At 37.0% G+C, this 20,876-nt stretch overlaps 1 protein-coding gene across 1 annotated transcript in view; it reads left to right on the forward strand.

The window, feature by feature from the left end:
* INPP5F (inositol polyphosphate-5-phosphatase F) overlaps positions 1 to 20,876 on the forward strand; it is a 105,970-nt gene that overhangs the window by 55,050 nt on the left and 30,044 nt on the right. The window contains exons 4-7 of the mRNA XM_044665631.1: positions 8,616 to 8,744; positions 9,380 to 9,547; positions 10,876 to 10,932; positions 19,793 to 19,991. Of these exons, the coding sequence (XP_044521566.1) occupies positions 8,616 to 8,744; positions 9,380 to 9,547; positions 10,876 to 10,932; positions 19,793 to 19,991 (553 nt within the window). The remainder of the gene's footprint in view (positions 1 to 8,615; positions 8,745 to 9,379; positions 9,548 to 10,875; positions 10,933 to 19,792; positions 19,992 to 20,876) is intronic.

Raw genomic sequence — 20,876 nt, forward strand, 5'->3', positions numbered from 1 at the left:
TGTATGTGTATATATATATATATATATATATTTTTTTTTTTTTTTTTTTACAAAAGTACAAGGCAAGAGAACAATTTGTTATAAGGAATTTTTTCAAAATTTCAAAAGCAAATACTGTAAAAGATTTGAGGATTCTCTTTGTTCTTTAGAAGGAAATTACATCATTGCCACCTCCTAGCCAGCTAAGTGGAAAAGATATTATTTTCAAGTAGAGATTAGAAAGTATTTTTTTCCAAGCAACACTGTTCGGTATCCTTTACAGTACACAGTGTTATCAGGCTTTTGAAGATTATAGTATTTGTTAATGGAGTTTTAAGAAGCTACTGTAGATAACTCTTAATTATCCATACCTAATAGAGGACAAAGAGGAACACAGATAAGTAAATATCTCCAATTCCCATTTTAATAAGTAACTTCATACCCTTTCTAAGCAGAACACTTTTAATAGGCATTTTAATGATTCAAAAATAGATTTGAGTTTTAGCTTCTTGGTTTTTCCCTTGACAGTGACTTTTTAAGGACTTTTTAAGTCCTTAAGAATAAAGACGTGTCAAGAAGAATAGAAGCTAGTGAATTGGATAATGAGCCCCCAAATAATCAAGGATCAGTTATTTTCCAATATTAGGATTTAATAACCTCTTCCAAATTTCCACGGAGTCATTATTGAAGGTACTTTCAAAGTACTTTTTTGAACTGTTAGTCTTACAAATGTTCCCTATATATAAACAATCGCTTTAATATTCTTGAACCTGTGTTCTTTATAATAAATCCAGGAATTATGAAGACTTGAATACTTTTGAGGGGAAGGGTATTACGGCAAAATAATTTTTGTTTTCTCCAGCCCTGTGATTTCATGAATTTAGGGATACCTTGATGAAGAAATCTTTTTGCTGATGTAGAGTGGCAACTTTTGTGCAATTTAAAATCTTAAAGAGCTTCTGGGAACACAAAGGTTAAACATTTTGCCCAGGATCACTCAGCCAGGGTGGCTCATAGGCAAGAACTCATATGGTCTTGACTCCTAGGTGAGTCTTCTATTAACCATGCCACATTGCAACTAATAAGCTGTAACATTAATGATTATAATCTTTTTTTTTTAACTTAATTCCATCTTCCCTCACTTCAAGTTCAAATGTTATTTTTTAATCTTGTTTTTATTTTATATTCTTTTTGGTGCTCAAACATACATTTCCCTTGCCTTTATCTTTCAGATAAAAAAATTCAGAAATTTTTGGGAGCAGCTGGGTTGCTCAGTGGTTTGAGAGCCAGGCCCAGAGACAGGAGGTTCTGGGTTCAAATCTGGCCTCAGATACTTCCTAGCTCTGTGAACATGGGCAAGTCACTTAACCCCTCTTGCCTAGCCCTTACCACTCTTCTGCCTTGGAACCAATACATAGAATTGATTCTAAGGTGGAAGGTAAGGGTTTTAATAAATTTTATCTATGAAAGTTATTCTACTACTCCATTACTGTTCTCTTTTTTCTATCAATTAGTCAACCAACTAGCATCTATTAAGTGCCCCACTATGTGTTGGAAGGAGCTCACAGTTTAATAGAAGAAACAGCATGTAAAACAGAAACGAGTGTGTTTAAGATGGGGGTAGTCTCAGACATAAGGCTCCAAGATTAAGGAAGACCAGAAAGGGCTTTTTGCAGAAGTTGAGACTTGAACTGCGACTTCAAGAAAACCAGGGCAGGCTCAGTGGGCTGAGGGGAGGAGGGGGAGAGTATTCGAGGTAGGCGGAACGGCCAGTGAGAATTCTTGGAGCTGTAGTGTTTCTGTGTAAAAGAACAGCAAAGATGCCTGTGCCATTGGATCATAGAATACATAGAGTAAAGTGGCCTGGAAAGATGGGATGGGGCCAGATTATGAAGAACTTAGAATTAGATGCCCAACAGAAGATTTTAGATTTTGGGGGGGGGGTGACAGACCTGTGTTTAAGGAAGATAACTGACAAGGAATTATGAGGGAAAGACTTGATGCAGAGACCTACTAACAGACTAGTGTCATAGGCCAAATGTGAACATTACAATCCAAGATTCTTTTCTTCTTTCTCCAGGAGGTCTTCCCAATTCTTCTTTGGATTGCTTACCATCTTTAGGTCTTGGCTTCAAGTCAGTTCTCATTCTTAGTTAGAACTGAGTTAGAGCAGTAGCAAATCTATTTTTATATTTTGACTTGTGAAAATGTTTAGTTTTAGCATTCATTTGCTACCCTTTGCTCACTATGATGGGCTGTTAGAATGTTTTTTTCCCCCCTGCAATTTATTCTCTAAGTTGAAATAAAGAATCTGTCGTAGAAATGGGAGAATAGATGTTCTCACTGTTTAGAACAGTTCTTTAAAGTTTCATAGGCTTATATTCCACTTCTGCATATCTTGTTTACTGTATCCCATTGCCTTAATAGATAGCAAGCATCATTTTCCTTATTTGGTTTCTCATCTGACATCTATTTTGAAATTCTAGCTTTACATAAAGACATATTCTATCTTTAAAGTAAAATTCTTTTAACAAGGAAAATGATAAGTTCTTATTTCTTAGTTATAGAACTATATGTTAAAGATAATGATGCATAATTTGGTTTGTTTTTTGAGAGGTACAGTATGAAATCTATGACAAGGAGATAAGCATATTCTATACAGAATTGGCTCAGCTTCTGGAAAAGAGAATTTGATCCTACCCAAATGTCATAGCTTGTATCTCAGCTTAGCAATTAAAAAAAAAAACAACAACAAACTATAATCTTGGTGGACCTTATTTAATCAAAGAATGATAAAAGGGGATCCCAAGAAGTAATCTATCTTCTTTGCCTCCCTATCCCCAGCTCTGTTCCCTGGAAAAATTGTGTAAAATCATTCTAGCTTTTCTCTTTTTGAGGACTGATTCTCTCACAGCAGGAAGGGGGATGAGCCAGAGATTAGGAGATGATATGCAAAAGGATATGGCTATTACAATGTAGATAGAATGATACCCAATGGAATACTCGATGGCAGCAGAGAGAAGAGCTTGAAGTGTGTAATATTGAAACTCTGGGAGCAGAGAGTCTCATTGTTGATTGACCCGTGACGACCGTTAGACATCAGAATGTTCCCAGAGGCCATGAGGACAGGGGAGAAAGCGGTTGGCCAGGGGGGTATAAATACCCTGGCAGCCCTGGTTTTTGGTTCCTTTCATTTCCCTTGGACTGGAGATCTGTGGACCCTGGTATATTGGGATCTGAGACTTGCTTGGTTCAACCTTGCAAGAACTCCTGTCTTGTACCTGATTAACATTGCCAACCTGTACCCAGACCATCAATCTTCTTATTCTACTGTCCCCTAGATATTTAGGAATTCAAACATCTTTAGTTATCTAGGTATCCCAGGGCCCGGGAGGGATCTGGGAAGTGGGCAGGAGAAGAAGAAAAGGATGGATAGGGGTGGTACCTGAAGGCTGTAAAAGGTATAACAACATCTGGCAAGAAGAAGAAGCTGAAGACATCAAACAACAGCTTGCTTGCTCTGGTTTGGCTGTGGCCAGGATGAGCCAGAGGAGCTAGATTAAGCCAGAATCACTCATTTGCCTACAGCTCTGAGGGATTACTATTATCAACATTAGTTTAGGGTTTCCCAATTCCTCTTCCTATTTCCTAATATTCCTTCTTTACTAGAAATATAGATAAAGCTATTCAAGTACCTTCCTGGAGTGGTTGTGTCATCACTTCTCTGGGAAGGGAGCAACTCAGTCAGATAAACGTGTCCAAGGCTAATAGAGCCCAATAACCATCATTAATCAACCCCAGGTGGGATCTGAAAGGATACCATCTAATGACCTGAAGGATCCTACCTGGGCACTGTTATAAAGGAGGGAGGTGGTACAATATCTAGCTAGGTGGCAAGATTCAGATCTCTTGCTCTAGCTACATATCTGAACTATCACTGCTGTCACCCAATTAGCAGTGGTAGTATTCAGTCTACCCCTCTTCATCTCTATCTGCCCATTTATTTTATAACAAGTGACATTTGAAAGCAAAGAGAATGCTGCCATCTCTTGATCCATTATCTCAGGGAGGTGAGAGAACATTAGCCAGGTGGTATAGCCAGCTAGGTGGCATAGTGGGTAGAGCATGGGGCCTGCAGTTAGGTAAAAGGCTGCAAAGTAGTACAATCGCACTGGGCCTGCAGCCAGGAAGACCTGAATTCAAATGTGTCATCAGACACTTCTTATTAGCTGGGTGACCCTGAGTAAGTCACTTGACCTCTCTTTGCCGAAATCCACTGGAAAATGAAAGGCAAACCACTCCAGTATCTTTGCCAACAAAACCTCATGGATGTATAGTCAGATACAATGAACTAAACAAAAAGGATAGCAAGTGATGTCTTATGGAAAAATGCAGATTTCTGTCAGTGAGAGAATATTAAAAGAGTTTGAGAAGAGATAAAAATTGCAGGGGAGTTAACCAATGTTAGTTACAATGATTGCTTCATATTACATAATAGAATAAAAGGGTAGAGGAGAATAAAGATGAGAACTGAGTAAGAAGTCTCAGGGAATCTCCTTGGTCATTTTTTTAAAACCCTTAACTTCTGTGTATTGGCTCCTTGGTGGAAGAGTGGTAATGGTGGGCAATGGGGGTCAAGTGACTTGCCCAGGGTCACACAGCTGGGAAGTGTCTGAGGCCAGATTTGAACCTAGGACCTCCTGTTTCAAGGACTGACTCTCAATTCACTGAGCTACCCAGCTGCTCCCTGGTCATTTTTTTTTAAGGTAACACCATGCAAGAACTTTTCAAATTCTCATAAACTTTATCTCTTTGTAGTCTTGAATATTAGTCCCTGAGCCCCTTTAAAATTGTTGCCTCCAGCATCTTTCTTGTTAGATATAGCATTTTGGGCACTGATCTATTTCTTGTCTCTAAAGAACATAGATCTTGTCAAATTGGATTTATTTCATTGCCAAGTTTTTTTATTTTTTTCTGCTTCCAGCTTAATTACATTTATTCTCAGAAAGATCTAGGCTAGAGGGTAGCTGGATAGCTCAGTGGATTGAGAGCCAGGCCTCAATGAGAGGTCCTAAGTTCAAATCTTGTGTCAGAAACTTCCTAGCTATGTGACCCTGAGCAAGTCACTTAACCCCTATTGCCTAAAAAAAGAAAGAAAGATCTAGGCTAGCTGGAGCTCATCAGTCAATCAGCTTGTCAGTATATTACCAACAAAACCCAGTAGGAAGAGATAAAAGAGAAATTCCACTTGTAACTCCAGAATGTATGAAATACCTGATAGGACATCTATAGGAACTGTATGAACACAAGTACAAAAACATTCTCTACACAAATAAAGAACAGATCCAAATAACTGAAAAAATATTAATTGCTCATGGGTAGGTTAAGCCAATATAATTAAAGTGACAGTTACTTAAATTAATTTACTTTCTTAATGTCAATGACCAAAGGATTAGTTGATGGAGCTATAAAAATCACTAAATTTATCAAGAGAAAAAAAAAAGAATCTCAAAATTGGAGAGTGAGGGAGCCAATGATAACAATTATCAAACTATTGGATCTGTTGTGCATACCCTTTGATTTGTCAATAGCACTAATAGGTCTATACCCCAAAGAGATTGAAGAAAGAGGAGAAGGACTATAAAAGATGTTTTAGCAGGGTTCTGTAATAGCAAAGAATTGTAAAGGAAGAGAATGCCAATTGGGAATGACTGAAAAAATAACAGTATGTAAATATAATAGCACATTTGTGCTGTAAGAAACAAAGGCATGATTTAAAAGAACCCTGAAAAGACTTATATGAGTGGATACAGAGTAAAATGAGCAGAACTAGGAGAACATTTATATAACAACAACATTAGTAATGATACAAACAACTTTGAAAAACTTTAAAAGTCTGTTCAACACAATGGCCAACCATAGCTTCAGAGGATGAAGCATGCTCCCCTCTTGAGAAGTGGTTGTCAGAGTCTAAGCATAAGTGTAAGCACCCATGTGCTTACATACATACTTACACAGTTTGGTTTTATTTTTATTTTTTTTCCAATAGAGGAGATGACAGGGAAAGAAAATTGATTTTTTATTAATTTTATTCCAATTTATTAATGAATTCCAATATCTCCTTTGCTTTTAAACAAAGGCTGTTGGGTTTTGCATGATATAATGAAATGTAATTCCTTGATATTTAAAATCCTTCTGAATGTTTGTATTATTTTTCTTTGGTGTGGGAACTTGGGATTTTGGTTTTGACAAAGCTGAGATTTATTCTTTTGGGAATCCTTTCAGTTTTGGTGGGGGCCCAGCTGACTTTGAAGTTCTGAAGTTGAAAAAGTCATTGTAGTTTCTCATTGGATGTCTTGATAATTGCTTAGTATGAATTTGAAATTTTGTAGCTTGTTTGCTTGCCTCCAGTTCCTGCCTCCATCTCAGCAGGAAATTTTAATAATGTACTTTAAAAAAACAAATATTTTTATTTTCAGTACTAGCTTTTCTCCTCCCATCTTCCCCTCTCTACACTGAGGAATCAATAAATACAAGATTCATTATAAACATGTATGGGAGGTAGCTAAATGGCTTAGTGGAAAGAAAAGGACTGGAATTAGAAGACCCATGTTCAAATTTGACCTAAGCTACTTACTACTCTTTATGACTTAACCTGGTTTTGTTTTAATCCACTTGAAAAGGAAATGGCAAGCCATTTCAGTATAGTTATGCAAAACAAAACAAACTCCAAAACAAAACATGACTGATTCTGGGTTCTTGAGCGCATTAAGTCTCTTGTCTAGAAGTGAGTAGGCTGGTGAATATGTTTGGGTCTTGTGTTAATCAGTATTCCTAAGTTTTCCAAGGTTGTTTGACATGATACTTCTTAAAGGACTGTGTTATGCTTTGTTGTTAATCTTTCTAGCTACCCTTGCTTCTATTTTTTGAATATGTATTAACAAATCTATGAAAATTCTAAGATGGAATAGTCATTCTTAAATGTCCCGAATATTTCTATGTCAACAAACTAAGTCTCTGTTGTCCCTTTGCTTCTACTATTTTTTGAAGACTAAAAATATCATTAAGGGAAGTTAAAAAAACTGTTAGCTGCCCTGCTTTTGGAAACACAATCTCCTATGGTTGTCTAGATTATAGTCAGTGAATCATGGAGGAGAAACAATGTTTTGATTCTTCTAGGTTCACATAGTATGTCTCCTTGACTTTGACACTAGCTATCTTCCTACCTCCTATACCACACTGCCATTTACTATACAGTACCTTCTATATTGTTTTATTGTTATCTCATTGTTTAACTGGCAGTTTGTGTATGTGTGAGAAACTAGCTAAGATTTTTTTAAACATTTATTAATATTCATTTTTAACATGGTTACATGATTCATGCTCCTACTTTCCCCTTCACCCCCCGCACTCCCCCCACCCATGGCCGATGCACATTTCCACTAGTTTTGTCATGTGTCCTTGATCAAGACCAATTTCCAAATTGTTGGTAGTTGCATTGGTGTGGTAGTTTCCAGTCCACACCCTCAATCATGTCCACCCCGACCCATGTGTTCAAGCAGTTGTTTTTCTTATATGTTTCCTCTCCTGCAGTCCTTCCTCTGAATGTGGGTAGCGTTCTTTACCATAAATCCCTCAGAATTGTCCTGGGTCATTGAACTGGCTAAGATTTTGTTTCCTATTAGAACACAAATCTGCTTACCATAACTATTAAAACTGGTATATTTGCATGTTTAAGAATAATAACATTTATATAGAACCTATTGGCTATAGAATACGTCATATTCATTCTCATTTGATCCTCAGAATAAGTGTGTGAGATATTTAATGTATTATCTCCAGATTTAGAGTTAGAAGGGACATTAGAGTCCAGGGCCAACCTTCTAATTTTACAGATGAGAAAACTGAGTCACAGAGGTTATATGACTTGTCAAAGATCCATAGTTAGTACATTTCTCATGCAGAATTGGAACTCAGGACCCATAGACTCCAACTCCAGTGTTCTTTGCTAAAGGTTGTGTAATTTTTATACCTTGAACATAACCTGTCCAAATTGATAGCACTGAGCTCCTTTGTGTTGAATGTATGTTATCTTTTAGTCTTGTTCTGGAATTAAGTAAAAGATATTATAATTAAGAATGATATTCAATGGTTGCATATCTGCACTGATGAAGGGAGTATACCAAATTAATGGCATAATGGATCCAATGTAACTGAAAATATTCATTAGCTAAATCAACTCATTTAATTTAGTTTAGCGGTTGCCAAATTTCAAAATCTGTGTTGTATTTGGCTCATAAAAGATAATTAATAGTGAGTGGTTCATTTTTGTGTTTGCTTAGATAGTGGTTCATCATTGTTTGCAAAAAAAATTATGTAATATAGGGATTATTCTTTTAAAATTTGAAAACATTTACCTAGAAATCTTTCTGGACTATATATACATGAAAACATAGGTATCGTACCATTGGGGTTGGACTGAATTTCCTTAAATTGCTATGCTGTCTTTTAACATCGAATACTTCGAATTAACCTTTAAGCAAATATAAAAGCATCAGCATTCATCTCTGATCTTTTACTTTATATCTTGGTTTAAACATTCATCATAAGTAATTTTTGTTTTTTTAATCATTCAGCTTTGTAAGAAGCATCATTTTGGAATTAACAAACCAGAGAAGATTACGCAATCTCCTGATGACTCAAAGTTTCTACTTAAGACCTTTACTCATATTAAATCAAATGTATCTGTTCCCAATAAAAAGAAGGTATGGAGTTGTCTTAATTTGTTTATGTTCTACAACTAGTTTTGATTTGATTTGTATTTTCAGGTAATTTAATCCACTAGTGAAATTATGTTCAAAAAAAGATTTGCTCTATTAAACATTTTTTTTTTGCAGTTCTTTAGTATAAATTGGATAGGGACTGGACTTGTGATTTTATTGGTATAGGACACTTCTAGTATAATTTCCCTCTTCTAATGCAGATTGCCATTTTCCTGCCACCTCTCAAGACTTAAAGAGTTGTCTAGATCAGTAATGGGCAAACTATTCCCCGAGGGCCAGATCCAGGCTAGAGTTTGCCCATCACTGCCTTAAGCAATTCCCTAATCACTAAGCCCCCACATCCAGATATAGTGATTAGGGAATTGCTTAAGGCAGTGATGGGCAAACTCTGACCTGGATCTGGCCCTCGGGGAATAGTTTGCCCATCACTGGTCTAAAGCGTTGAAAATTATGTGATTTGCCTGGGATGACCTGCCAAGTATGTGTCAGAGGCATTACTTGACCTCAGATCTTTCTGTCTCCAAGTCCATATCTAATCTCCTATGCCAAGCTACCTCTTTTTCATTCCCCTTAATTATAACTGTTGGATTTAAATTCTTCTTTGTTTTACCCTTTAGGTGAAGGAGAGTAAAGAGAAGGAGAAGTTGGAAAGAAAATTACTGGAAGAATTGTTAAAAATGTTCATGGATTCAGAATCTTTTTATTATAGTCTTACTTATGATTTGACGAACTCTGTGCAAAGGCAAAGTGTTTGTGAGAACAAAAATTTACCACTCTGGCAGAAAGTAAGTACTCACTCTTGATTACAATAACAATAACTACAACAACAGTAACAATTGATTGTGCTTGAAGGTTTACAAAACCCTTTCTATACAATACCTCAGTGGATCCTAACAGTTACACCATGAGCTACATACTCCAAGTAATAGTATTCTCATGTATAGATGAAATCAGAGAGTTGTATCTTATACACATGCACACAGCTAGTAATGAAAAGAGATAAGATTTGAAACCAGACCTTTCCTTATTCCACATCTAGAGCTCTTTATAATATAACAATAAAAGAGCCAGTAATGGATGTTGATAGAAGCGGGAGAGAGAGAGAGTCTGTGTGGTGACTCTCTCCAACACTCTACTGGGGCTGAATATACACTGGGAGACTTTAAGGGGGTGTCACCCCAAAACTGGATTACTTAGATGGTAGTGCCACTCCCCAAGAGTTGGGGGCAAGACTCCCCTACAAGAGGAGGTAGGTGATACCCCAATTTGATCCTGAATAAGGACGGGGTTCACTCAAAACTCCCCTGAGGTCAGTCAGTTTCATAGTGGGTGGTCTGGCTCAAAGATGAAGGCAACCAGACCAAGCCATGGTTCCACTCTCCCTTGTCTCTCAGGCACACTGGAATGCTATCTGACTGTTAATACTTTTATTATTCACAAATCAGGGATTAAGGAAAGTGGTGAAGGGCAGAGGGATTTTGGGGTGCCCTCTTTGCTATCCCTATGAGGTCCGTCACTTAGGAGGAAACCTAGTGATTCTATCTCTTAAGCTTCTCCCCCGCCCCTTTCCTTCTACTTCTATTTCTATTTTCTATTTCTATCCTTTTCTACAATTGTAAGCATTGACTGAAAAGGGTCTCTTAGCAAGGATGGGTAACAGGTGAGGGAGACTGAGAGATTGCTCCCAATGGAGTCCAAAATCTTAGCTGACTTGATGGTTGTAATTAAAGGATGAGTTGTGATGAAATGGCTGTAATCAAAGAATCAGGGTTTCAGTTTCCAAAAGAAAGGTTTTCAGGAAGCCCTGCGGACTAGATCAGAGCTTGGTTGTCCGCCTCCTCACTCCTCCCAGCCCTCAGCCCAAAGACCCCTCTTCTCTTCCTCTCCTAGGAGAAATTCTCCAGAATCCTCTGCTGGTTTCAACTGCCAGCAACTGCCTTCTCCTCCTTTGGTTCCATCTCCTCTGCACAAAAATCCATCCTTATAATAATTATGCCCAGGGATATATTTTAAAGTTATTTGACCTATTTTGAAGTTTTGTGAAACTCTTACCTTTGTCCTAGAAATTGATGATAAGCAATCCCTAAACTTTATTCTTTGTGCTTTTTTCCAGGTTGATGAGAGATTTTTTTGGAATAGATACATGATTAAAGATCTGATTGAGATCGGGGTGAGTAATTAATTATTTCCTTAAAAAAGACTCCATTATTTCCAGACTTGAAAGGGAAAACCCTATTTTTTTTGGTCAGGGAGTATACCTCTTGCCATTATACTTCTTTAAGTACTCTGGAATGATATCAAAATGATGGATTGTGAAATAACAAAAGGATCTTCATGTAAGAGTTTCCACAGCATGGATGCAGAGGAGCCAGTGTAAATAGGAATATTTGATAGATATATATATAGAATGAGAGATCACATAGTTGCTGGAAAAGATATATATATATTGTTTGTGTAAAGTGGGAATACTGAGCCTATTTTATCTTTTGTAATGGAAAGCATGTAGTTGGATAGCATCGTCTTTTAAAAAGAGCAATTCTATTGGGGGCAGCTGGGTAGCTCAGTGGATTGAGAGCCAGGCCTAGAGACGGGAGGCCCTAGGTTCAAATCTGGCCTCAGACACTTCCCAGCTGTGTGACCCTGGGCAAGTCACTTGACCCCCATTGCCTACCCTTACCACTCTTCCACCTATAAGTCAATGCACAGAAGTTAAGGGTTTAAAAAAAAAAAAAAAGAGCAATTCTGGTTGGCTCAGGCCTTCCATGTCTCCTCCTAGGAATATAAGTTAGAAGGAATGTTGTCTGTCAAGGCCAGCCTTCTTATTTTACAGATGAGAAAACTGAGTCACAGAGGTTATATGACTTATCAAAGATCACATAGTTAGCACATTTCTCATGCAGAACTGGAACTCAGGACCCATAGATTCCAAGTCCAGTGCTCTGTCTTTGCTAAATGTTGTGTAATTATGCCTTGAACACAACCTGTCCAAGTTGATAGCACTGAGCTCCTTTGTGTTGAATGTATGTTATCATATAGTCCTATTCTGGAATTAACTGTAAGGGAATCTGAAGAAGAAGAAGGAAGCAATTATTTTCATTTTAAATATGGGATTACAGACTTTGCTCTAAAGCTGGGAGCCTAGACACCTAACTCTGGGCCTGACTATGGGAGGAAAGACAAATTAGAGGATATTAACTGACTACATTTGTGACCAAAACAATTTCTGAAAACTGTAGCCCCCCTCGGACATGCAGCCCCATTCCTGCTCCCACTTTCTCTGTAGGCTTTAATACTAGACTGGGGAGTCAGAAGATCTAGTTTTGAGACTCAGCTCTTACTACTTGCCATCTGTGTGACCTGGGGCAATTCATTTAACATCTATGGACCTCAGTTTCCTTATGTTAAAAATAGAGGCTATGTTGGACTGCATCCTGTACAAGAAGGCCTTGGCTTTGTAGACAATGGTGAACTTCCAAGAAAGGGTAACAGCTTCTTCTTATTGTGCAGATTTAGTGGTGTGCTTTTTTGTTTGTTTGCTTAAATTCATCCTTAGGAAATCAGATTCCAGATGAAGAAAGTACATTATGTGCTATAATACATAATATGGAATAAAAGATGTAGTTGTTTTCCCAAAATAATCATAAATCTCAGCCCATCTTTTCTTGATGTTTTTCATATTTCATATAAAATTTTCTCGCATCTAATTAAGCTAATTCAAAAACTTAAGCCACTACTTCAGTAAAATCCAGTAGATTTCAGTGTTTCCTTCAGATATATATGATTTGTCTGCCCATAATTTTCTTATCTCTTTAATTACTGTAAGGATGGGATATTGTGTTCAATGGAAAATTTTTCGTGTTACAAAATTATTTTGTACCCTGTAAATATTGTTATATAAAATGCAACCTTCATCCCCTTACCAACCACTCCAAAACCTGTCTTAGAATAGGAATAGATAGAAAATTAGTATAGTGATAAGACAAGATAAGAATTTATTATTTTGGAGGGAGGGGGAACATAAGATAGGAATAGGAAATAGTGATGCATGAATTAAGTCCCACCACACAAAACCGGGAAACTGTAAGGATGGAATTTGTGCAAAAGGGGATGGGACAGAAGGAGCCAGAGAAGGAGCGACTGACGGTTGGTGACAGTTAAGACCAGAGGGAATTCTGGGTAATTCTTCAGAGGAGGAAGGAGAGGAGGACTTCCGGGGGGAGGACTGTGAGAAGGAGGAGGAAAACATTTCAGCTCGGATCCAGGCTTGAGGGTTTCCTTGAGGGCTTCCTGAGGATTTTTCTTTGGACTTTGAAACCCTGATTCCCTGGTCAAACATTCCATAGCTTCTCATCCAGCAAGACTTCAGTCATCGAGTCGGCTGTTTGGACTCCATTTTGGGAGCCATCTCTTAGGCTCCTTCTCCCATTACCCAACCTTGCTGAGAGACCCTTTCTGGTTTGACTTGCAATTATAGAAAAGGATAGAAATAGGAAATAGAAATAGAAACTGAAGGAGAAGAGGTGAGGGGAGATGCTTAGGAGTGGGAACCCCAAAGGTTCCCACCCGAGTGACAGACCCCATAGGAATAGAGAAGAGGGCACCCCAAGATCCCTCTGCCCTTCACCCCTTTCCCCAATCCCTATATTGATATTAATAAAAGCCATTCATTAGTCAGATAGTATTCCAGAGAGCCTGCGTGACAGTGAGGGGGACGGGAACCACAGCTTGGTCTGGCTGCCTCCATCTTGAAGCCAGACCACCTGCTGTGAAGTTGACTGACCTCAGGGGAGGCTTGCGTGAACCCCACCCTCATTCAGAATCGGATTGGGGTCCCCCAAACCTCATCTTATAGGGAAGCCACACCCCCAACTCCTGTGGGATGGCACGACCATCCAGGTCACCCAGTTTCGGGGTGATGCCCCCTCGAAGTCTCCCAGAGTGTATATCCTGCAGGAGGGGAGAGCTGAAGGAAAGAGCCTCATCATAGACTTTCTTTATATCCCCTCCATCCCTGACATTAATTTCTGGCTCTGTAGATACATATATATTACCCCCCACACACACACATACACACACATATACATATATATGTGTACTATACTATATAATATACCATTACCTGCAAACAACTTTCTGTCTCCTGACTGAGCATTTTCATTGACTGTCCTCCATGTGTGGAAATCTCTCTTTCCTCTCTCCTTCCTTAATTCCCTGGCTTCCTTTAAAACTCAGCTAAAGTTCCTCTTCCTACAAGTTCTCTCTCTGTGTTCCTTAATCTTAATGCTATCACTCTGACATATCTAGTTTATCTTATCTATACATAGCTATTTTCTGGTTGCCTTCTTCATTAGAATGTGAGTTCCTTGAGAGTAGGGATTGTTTTTGCCTTTCTTGGTATCTCTAGAGTTTTTAGATTTGGCACATGAATGCTTCTTGACTGATCACTTTTCCACAAAATAGATTCCCACATTACTGTATTGTCTCATTTTACATTTTATTCTCTTGTTTCTTTGTCAGGAAGTGGGTAACATTCGTTATCATCATTATGTTTGTTGATCAGCGTTCCTGAGTATTTAAAAATTGTTCTTTTGCAATATTGTTAAAGTAAAAATTATTGTCCTAGTTCTTCTCCCTTCATTCAAAAAAATTAATTTTGTTCTAGCCTTCTAAGGTTTCTCAGAAATCTTCATCTTCATCATTTTTAAAAATTTCTAACAGAATGTTTTCATTTTATTTTTCCCATTTATGTGTAAAAATAATTTTAAACATTTTAAAAGTGATTTTTGCATTTCAAATTCCCTCTGTCCTTTCACTCTCCTTCTTCAGAAGGCAAGCATTTTGATATAGATTTTATATGTGCAGTCTTGCAAAACATATTTCTTTATTAGACATGTTGAAAAAGAACATAAAAGGAAAAAGGAAAAAAAAAAGAAAAAACTGTCTGCATTCAGATTCTATTAATTCTTTTTTGGGAGGTGCATAGCATTTTTCATCATAAATCATTTGGAATTTTTTTGAGTACATTTTCTTTTTATGCTTCTCTTAAATCTTGTTTTTGAGAGTCAAATGTTTTAAAGTCCTCCGTTTCCTTGAGTAACCATTTTTCCTCCTGAAGGATTACGCTAAGTTTTGCTGGTTAGGTGTTTCCTGGTTGAAGTCCTAGCTATCTAAGCTTATCTAATACTATCTAATGCTATCTAAGCTTTTTTTTTTTTTTTTTTTTTTTTTTTTTTTTTTTGCGGTGGGGGGGGGGGATCATGGTGTTAAGGTAGTTTAATAATCTTATATTATCTCTTGGATTTATTTTCCAGGTCAGTTGTTTTTCCAATAATATATATATTTCACATTTTCTATGTTTTCATTCTTTTGGCTTTGATTGTTTCTTGATATCTCATAGAGTCATTAGCTTCCATTTGCCGAATAATAATTTTTAAGACATGATTTTCTCAAGTGAACTTTTGTACCTCCTTTTCCATTTGGCCAATTCTATTTTTTAAAAAGTTCTTTTCCTCAGTGAATTTTTATACTTCTTTTTCCATATGTCCAATTCTGCCTTTTAAAAGATTCTCTTCATTGGATTTTTGTGTCTGTGTCTCTTTTACCTATTGGCCTATTCTATTTTTTTTTTTTAAGATATTAATTCTGTAGTATTTTTGTGCCTCCTTTTCTAAGCTCTTGACTCTTTTCATGATTTTCTTATGTCACTAATTTCTTTTCCCAATTATTTTTCTACCTTTATTTTTCAGCTTGAGAGAAATTTCTATTTTTCTTGGAGACTTTGGATACAGCAGTATTTACTTTGTTGTCTTCTTCTGTTTGTATTTTGGTCTGCTCTGTCACCAAAATAACTTCCTGTGTTGTTTCTTTTGTTGTTGTTGTTTGCTCATTTTCCAACCTTTTCTTTTCTTTTAATTTAAAAAACTACTAAAATTAGGTTCTTTCACTGAAGTGAAGGAAGTTCTCTTCCAAGTTTCAGGTTCTTTGTGTAGCTGCCTTCAGAGCTGGCTCTGAGGATCTCTCTTTCAGTTTTTTTCAAGGTGATATGATCTAAGGAAAGGTATGTTTGACATTCTCCAAGCATTTGGGACTGTGACGAGGGTCTCCTGCTCCCTATAGCCACAAGTGCTTGGGTGTGCTAGTGTTCCTTCTCATCTTGAGATTGCATGCCCAGATTGCAGCCTAGTTCTGTGTATGGGAAATGCTCTAAGAATCTTGTACCCAGAGCCAGCAAAGAGACTCTTATTATCTCCTTCTGAGCAGCTCTTTGACCCTACTTAATTATCTGTGACTGAGAGCTTCAGAAGTCTTTGCTCTTGCTTTAGCTGTGCCCAAGGTCTGCTTTAACATGCTACTTTGTGTTACACTTCCACTCCAGTGTACTAGATCTTTTGTGCTGGCCTTTCAAGTTGTTTTGGGCTGAGAATTATTTAAACCCATCTTTTTGTGGGTTATGCTGCTTCAGATTTCATTTTGAGACATAGTTTTTTGGAGAATAATTTGATAGTACCTTCTCTTCCGTTTGGCTCTGCCCGCCTTTATCATTTCTTATAGCACAGTTGTATTCCACAACATTTATATACCATAATTTGTTCAATTATTTCCCAATTGATGAGGACTCCCTTAGTTTCTAGTCCTTGACCACCACAAAAATATAGCTATACATGTTATATCTCTATCTATCTATCTATCTATCTATCTATCTATCTATCTATCTCTCTATCTATCTATCTATCTATCTATCTATCTATCTATAATATTTTCCTCTTTAGTCTCTTTTGGGTCTACTGGCTTGTGGTGCAGTTGGATCAGACCCAATTCCAGAATGGCTCTATTCATTTATTTTAACTTTACTAGGTTTTGTCAGCACATATACTTAATTATCTTTTACAAGATATGAATTATACTAGTCATCCTTTGTTAATATGTTCTGGATCTGGATATCAAATCCTATATTACCTTCTCTCTAGAAAAATCACCTTCCAAAACAACATGGGGACTAATACTCAGGATTATAAAAAGGTTCTAGTATATTTTGTTAAATGGTGTAGACTTGCTAGATTTATTTTATTAACAAATTCCCAGATAAGAAAACTTCCCTTCATCAAAACAAGTTGGCACCCTTTCTGCAATATGTAGTATTATGCTTGGGCCACTGAGAGATTATACAACCAGTATGTATCAGAGGTAGGATTTGAATCAAGACTTTTTCTTTTTTTAAACTAAGTATTGGTTCCAAGGCAGAGGAGCAGTAAAAAAGAGCTAGGCCATTGGAGTCAGGGTCCCTCAGCTAGGAAAGTGTCCGAGGTCACATTTGAACTCAGTACCTCCTGGCTTTCTATGCACTGAATTACCTTGCTGCCCCTCAACCAAAATTTCTGGCTTCAAGGCCATTTTATTTCCTGTGTCACACTGCCTATTATAAATAGAAAGATTTTTTGTTTCCATTTGAAGTTTGCTTTTGAATCAAGAATTAAAGTTGATAATATTGTTTATTTTGTCTCTGTAAAGGGATTGTGTTGGGGTCTAGACTAAGAAGAGGCAAATAATGATGTTATTGATAAGAACAGTGATTGCAAATAATTTTTTAATAACTTGTCCACAGTACTCTACCGTAGCTAGTTTACTAGTATTCTTCCTGCTACTTTTTTTTCTTAAACCCTTACAGTCTGTATTAGAACCAGTAAGGCAGAAGAGTGGTATAGGCTAGGCAATGGGATATTAAGTGACTTGCCCAGGGTCACACAGGTAGGAAGATTCTGAATCCAGATTTGAACCTAGGACCTCCTGTCTCTAGGCTTGATTCTCTGTCCACTGAGGCACTTACCTGCCCCCTTCCTGCTATTTCAGGGTTGGAGTCAAGGAAAATAGACTTAAGAAAAAGTCTCTAGAGGGCTTTCAAAGAACATATTGTTTTAAAGAACAACTATACAGTGATTTAAGATTTGCAAAGCACTTTACAAATATCTAATTTAATTCTTACAACTAGGAGAGTCATCTTTATTTTCCCTGTTTGACAGATGAGGAAATTGAGTCAGACAGTGACTTACTTGCCTAAGGTCACACACAGTTCATAATTATTTGGAGTAGGATTTGAATTCTTGGACTTTCCAATTCCAAGTCTTCATTGTGCCTCCCAGCTTTCCTCTGTTCCTATCTTTTCCAATCAGTTATTAAATCTGACTGTTTTCTTGTAACATTCATCAAGGAGAAATTTCCTTTAAAGCCAATTAATTCTCTTTAAGTTTTTAAAAGTTCTTTAGCCATTTTAACTATTTAGGAAAGGTCAGATTTTTAGTTCATTTCTTGGACTAGTTTAAGTAAGAGCATTCTTTGTTCTTTCAAAGTGTGATAAGATCAGGCCTTTTGTAAACTAATAGTGAATATACCAAACATGTATGATTTTTTTTTTTTAGCCCTTATTTTCTGTCCTTGTAACCTCATAACTCCAGGCCCAGCTCTCACTATATCACCTAACTTCTCCTACTTGTATGTTTCATTTAAAAAATTGAAACCTAGCATATTTTTGCAGAATTGGCTCAGTTTTACTGATGTTTTAGGAAATGTTAGAATTTTAAAATCTTGCTTTAAATTCCTTATTCACAACATATAGAAATTAATGAGAAAAGAAAATGTTGTCTTTCACTAGAGTATCATCATCTACCCAAATAAACAAAATTCCCTAACTCTCCCATGATTGAATCAATTACCTCTCAGTAGCCCTGATAACTCTCTAAGGTTGTCAGTTGTAGAACAGGCGCTAATCTGAATTGATTTGAATTTCTGTACCAGGGGAAAGAAATAAATTAAATGTTATAACCAATCTCTCTTATTTCCCAAACAAAAAAACTCCCATGATTGAGGAATGGGTTTTTTCTTAATCCCTATGCAGCCTTTTGATGCTTTTGACTATGTCTGTTGCTTTGGATACTCTTTTCCTTTTAACCTTTGTGATGCCTGTAGCTCCTGGTTCTCTTCATCACCAGATGACTGCTGCTTTTCATTTCTCTTTGTGGAGTCATCACATAGCTCTCATCTCCTGATTCATAAGTGTCTTGAGTCTTCCATACACTTACCTCCCTGTTTCAGATGACTCCCAAATTTATATATTCAAACTTTATCTTTCTTTATAGCTCGAGCCCAACATTTCTAGTGGGCACCTCAAACTCAACATGTATCTACCATGAAGATATTGAACTTATTTCTGTTAGTGACTTCTGAGTTATTACCCTTTACTCTTCCATCCTTCTCACCCCATATCTATTAGGTATTCGATTTACTATCCATCTCGGCCACATCTCATTGCACCTTTGGCCCCTACCCCTTCTGTGTTCTGGACTATTATAATAATCTCTGACTTTGTCTCCTTACTTTGACCTTTTCTATTTATATTCCAACCTCAAATCTATGGTTGGATTAGTCTTCCTCAAACACAGTTTTGATCATGTCATTCTTTTACTCAGGAATTACAGGTTACTCTTTATTATACCTGTGTACTATGTTCACAATATTGTTCTGGTTACCTAGTCTTCCCTTTGCATACATAGTCCATATTCCTTTCTAAACTTTCTGGGCAGTGATCAGATTGGCCTCCTTGGTGTTCTCCTATGTTCTCCTTTTCTTGTTATTTTGTTTTTTTTCCTGAAATGCATTCCTTCCTTACTGTCGTGTGTCAGTCCCCTAGAATTGTTAGCTTCTACTCAAAGCTCATGTGTCTCTATTGAAAGTTTTCTTTTGAATCTCCTAGTTGTCAATAATCTTTTCTTCAAGTCTTCTTGTTTCTTCTATCTGTTTGCATATTATATTTCTCAGCAGAATATAGGCTTCTTGATTATTTCCCATTTTTGTTTTGGTATGGTCAATGCATAGTATATGTAGAAGGTACTGAATAGGTGCATTTTGAATTGAAATGGAAGGCTTCTACTAAACAGCTCTACCCAAACAAAATAAAACAACACAACTGGATACAGTTTTGATTTCAGTACAGCTTTATGTATAGGATAGAAATAGAGGAGTGTTCATATTCTTTGCAGAATTCTGAAGTGGACTTTTGGATTATCCCAGTCATCCAAGGTTTTGTGCAGATTGAAGAACTTGTGGTCAACTATAATGAATCATCTGATGATGAGAAAAGCAGTCCAGATACTCCTCCTCAAGAGTCCTCTTGTGTAGATGATATTCATCCCCAATTTCTTGTGGCCCTCATTTCACGCCGAAGCAGGCATAGAGCTGGTAAGCAGAAAGTCTCCTGAATTACTAAAGGTATCAGGATATTCAGAAAACGTTAAAAACATAAAGGGCAAGATTAGAACAGTGACTGGAAGATTTTCAGCCTACTGATCTGATTTATCAAGCCTGGAAATATCTCTTTGCTACTACTGAACTCTTCTATATTAGAGAAATTGTCTATTTTGAAGAGATGCTTGGAAATTCCAAATATTTGACTGATACTAAGAAACGACTATCACTTTGTGAGAGGGAAATATTATAAAGAGAAAAAAAGAAAGGAGGGAAGATTTAATTAAAACTCTTACCTTCCATCTTAGATCACTACTGTGTATTGGTTCTAAGGCTGAAGAGAAGTAAGGGCTAGGCAATGGGGGTTAAGTGACTTGCCCAGGGTCACACAGCTAGAAAGTATCTGGACCTATATTTCAACCCAGGACCTCCCACCTCTAGACCTGGCTCTCATTCTAATGAGCTACCCTACAAGATTATATTTTTAATGGAATGTTAAATTTTAAAATGTGATGACTCATTTGGAGAACTAGGCAAATGAAGTACAGGACAAAAACTGTTGGTATATATTTGCAAAACAAATGCTAGTGCTTCTCTGTAAATTATGCTTTGAACATAGTAGAACCTCAACAAATGTTTGCTAAGTGCTTACTATGTGTAAGGCACTCTGCTAGGTGCTTGGGACATAAAGCTAGCAAATGAGGCTTGACAATCCTCATTCATATTCACATAGGCACATAAGTAGAATGGAATGGGACAAAGAAAAAGAAATTTAAGGAGGAATCTTTACCTCTAATATTAAAAAATAAATGAGAAAACCGAGTTTGTCTTTCAGATATACTTTTGGGTAATGTGATACTGTGTTTCTAGAAAAAGAGC

This window comes from Gracilinanus agilis, chromosome 2, assembly GCF_016433145.1.
Source record: "Gracilinanus agilis isolate LMUSP501 chromosome 2, AgileGrace, whole genome shotgun sequence".
Taxonomy (NCBI): domain Eukaryota; kingdom Metazoa; phylum Chordata; class Mammalia; order Didelphimorphia; family Didelphidae; genus Gracilinanus; species Gracilinanus agilis.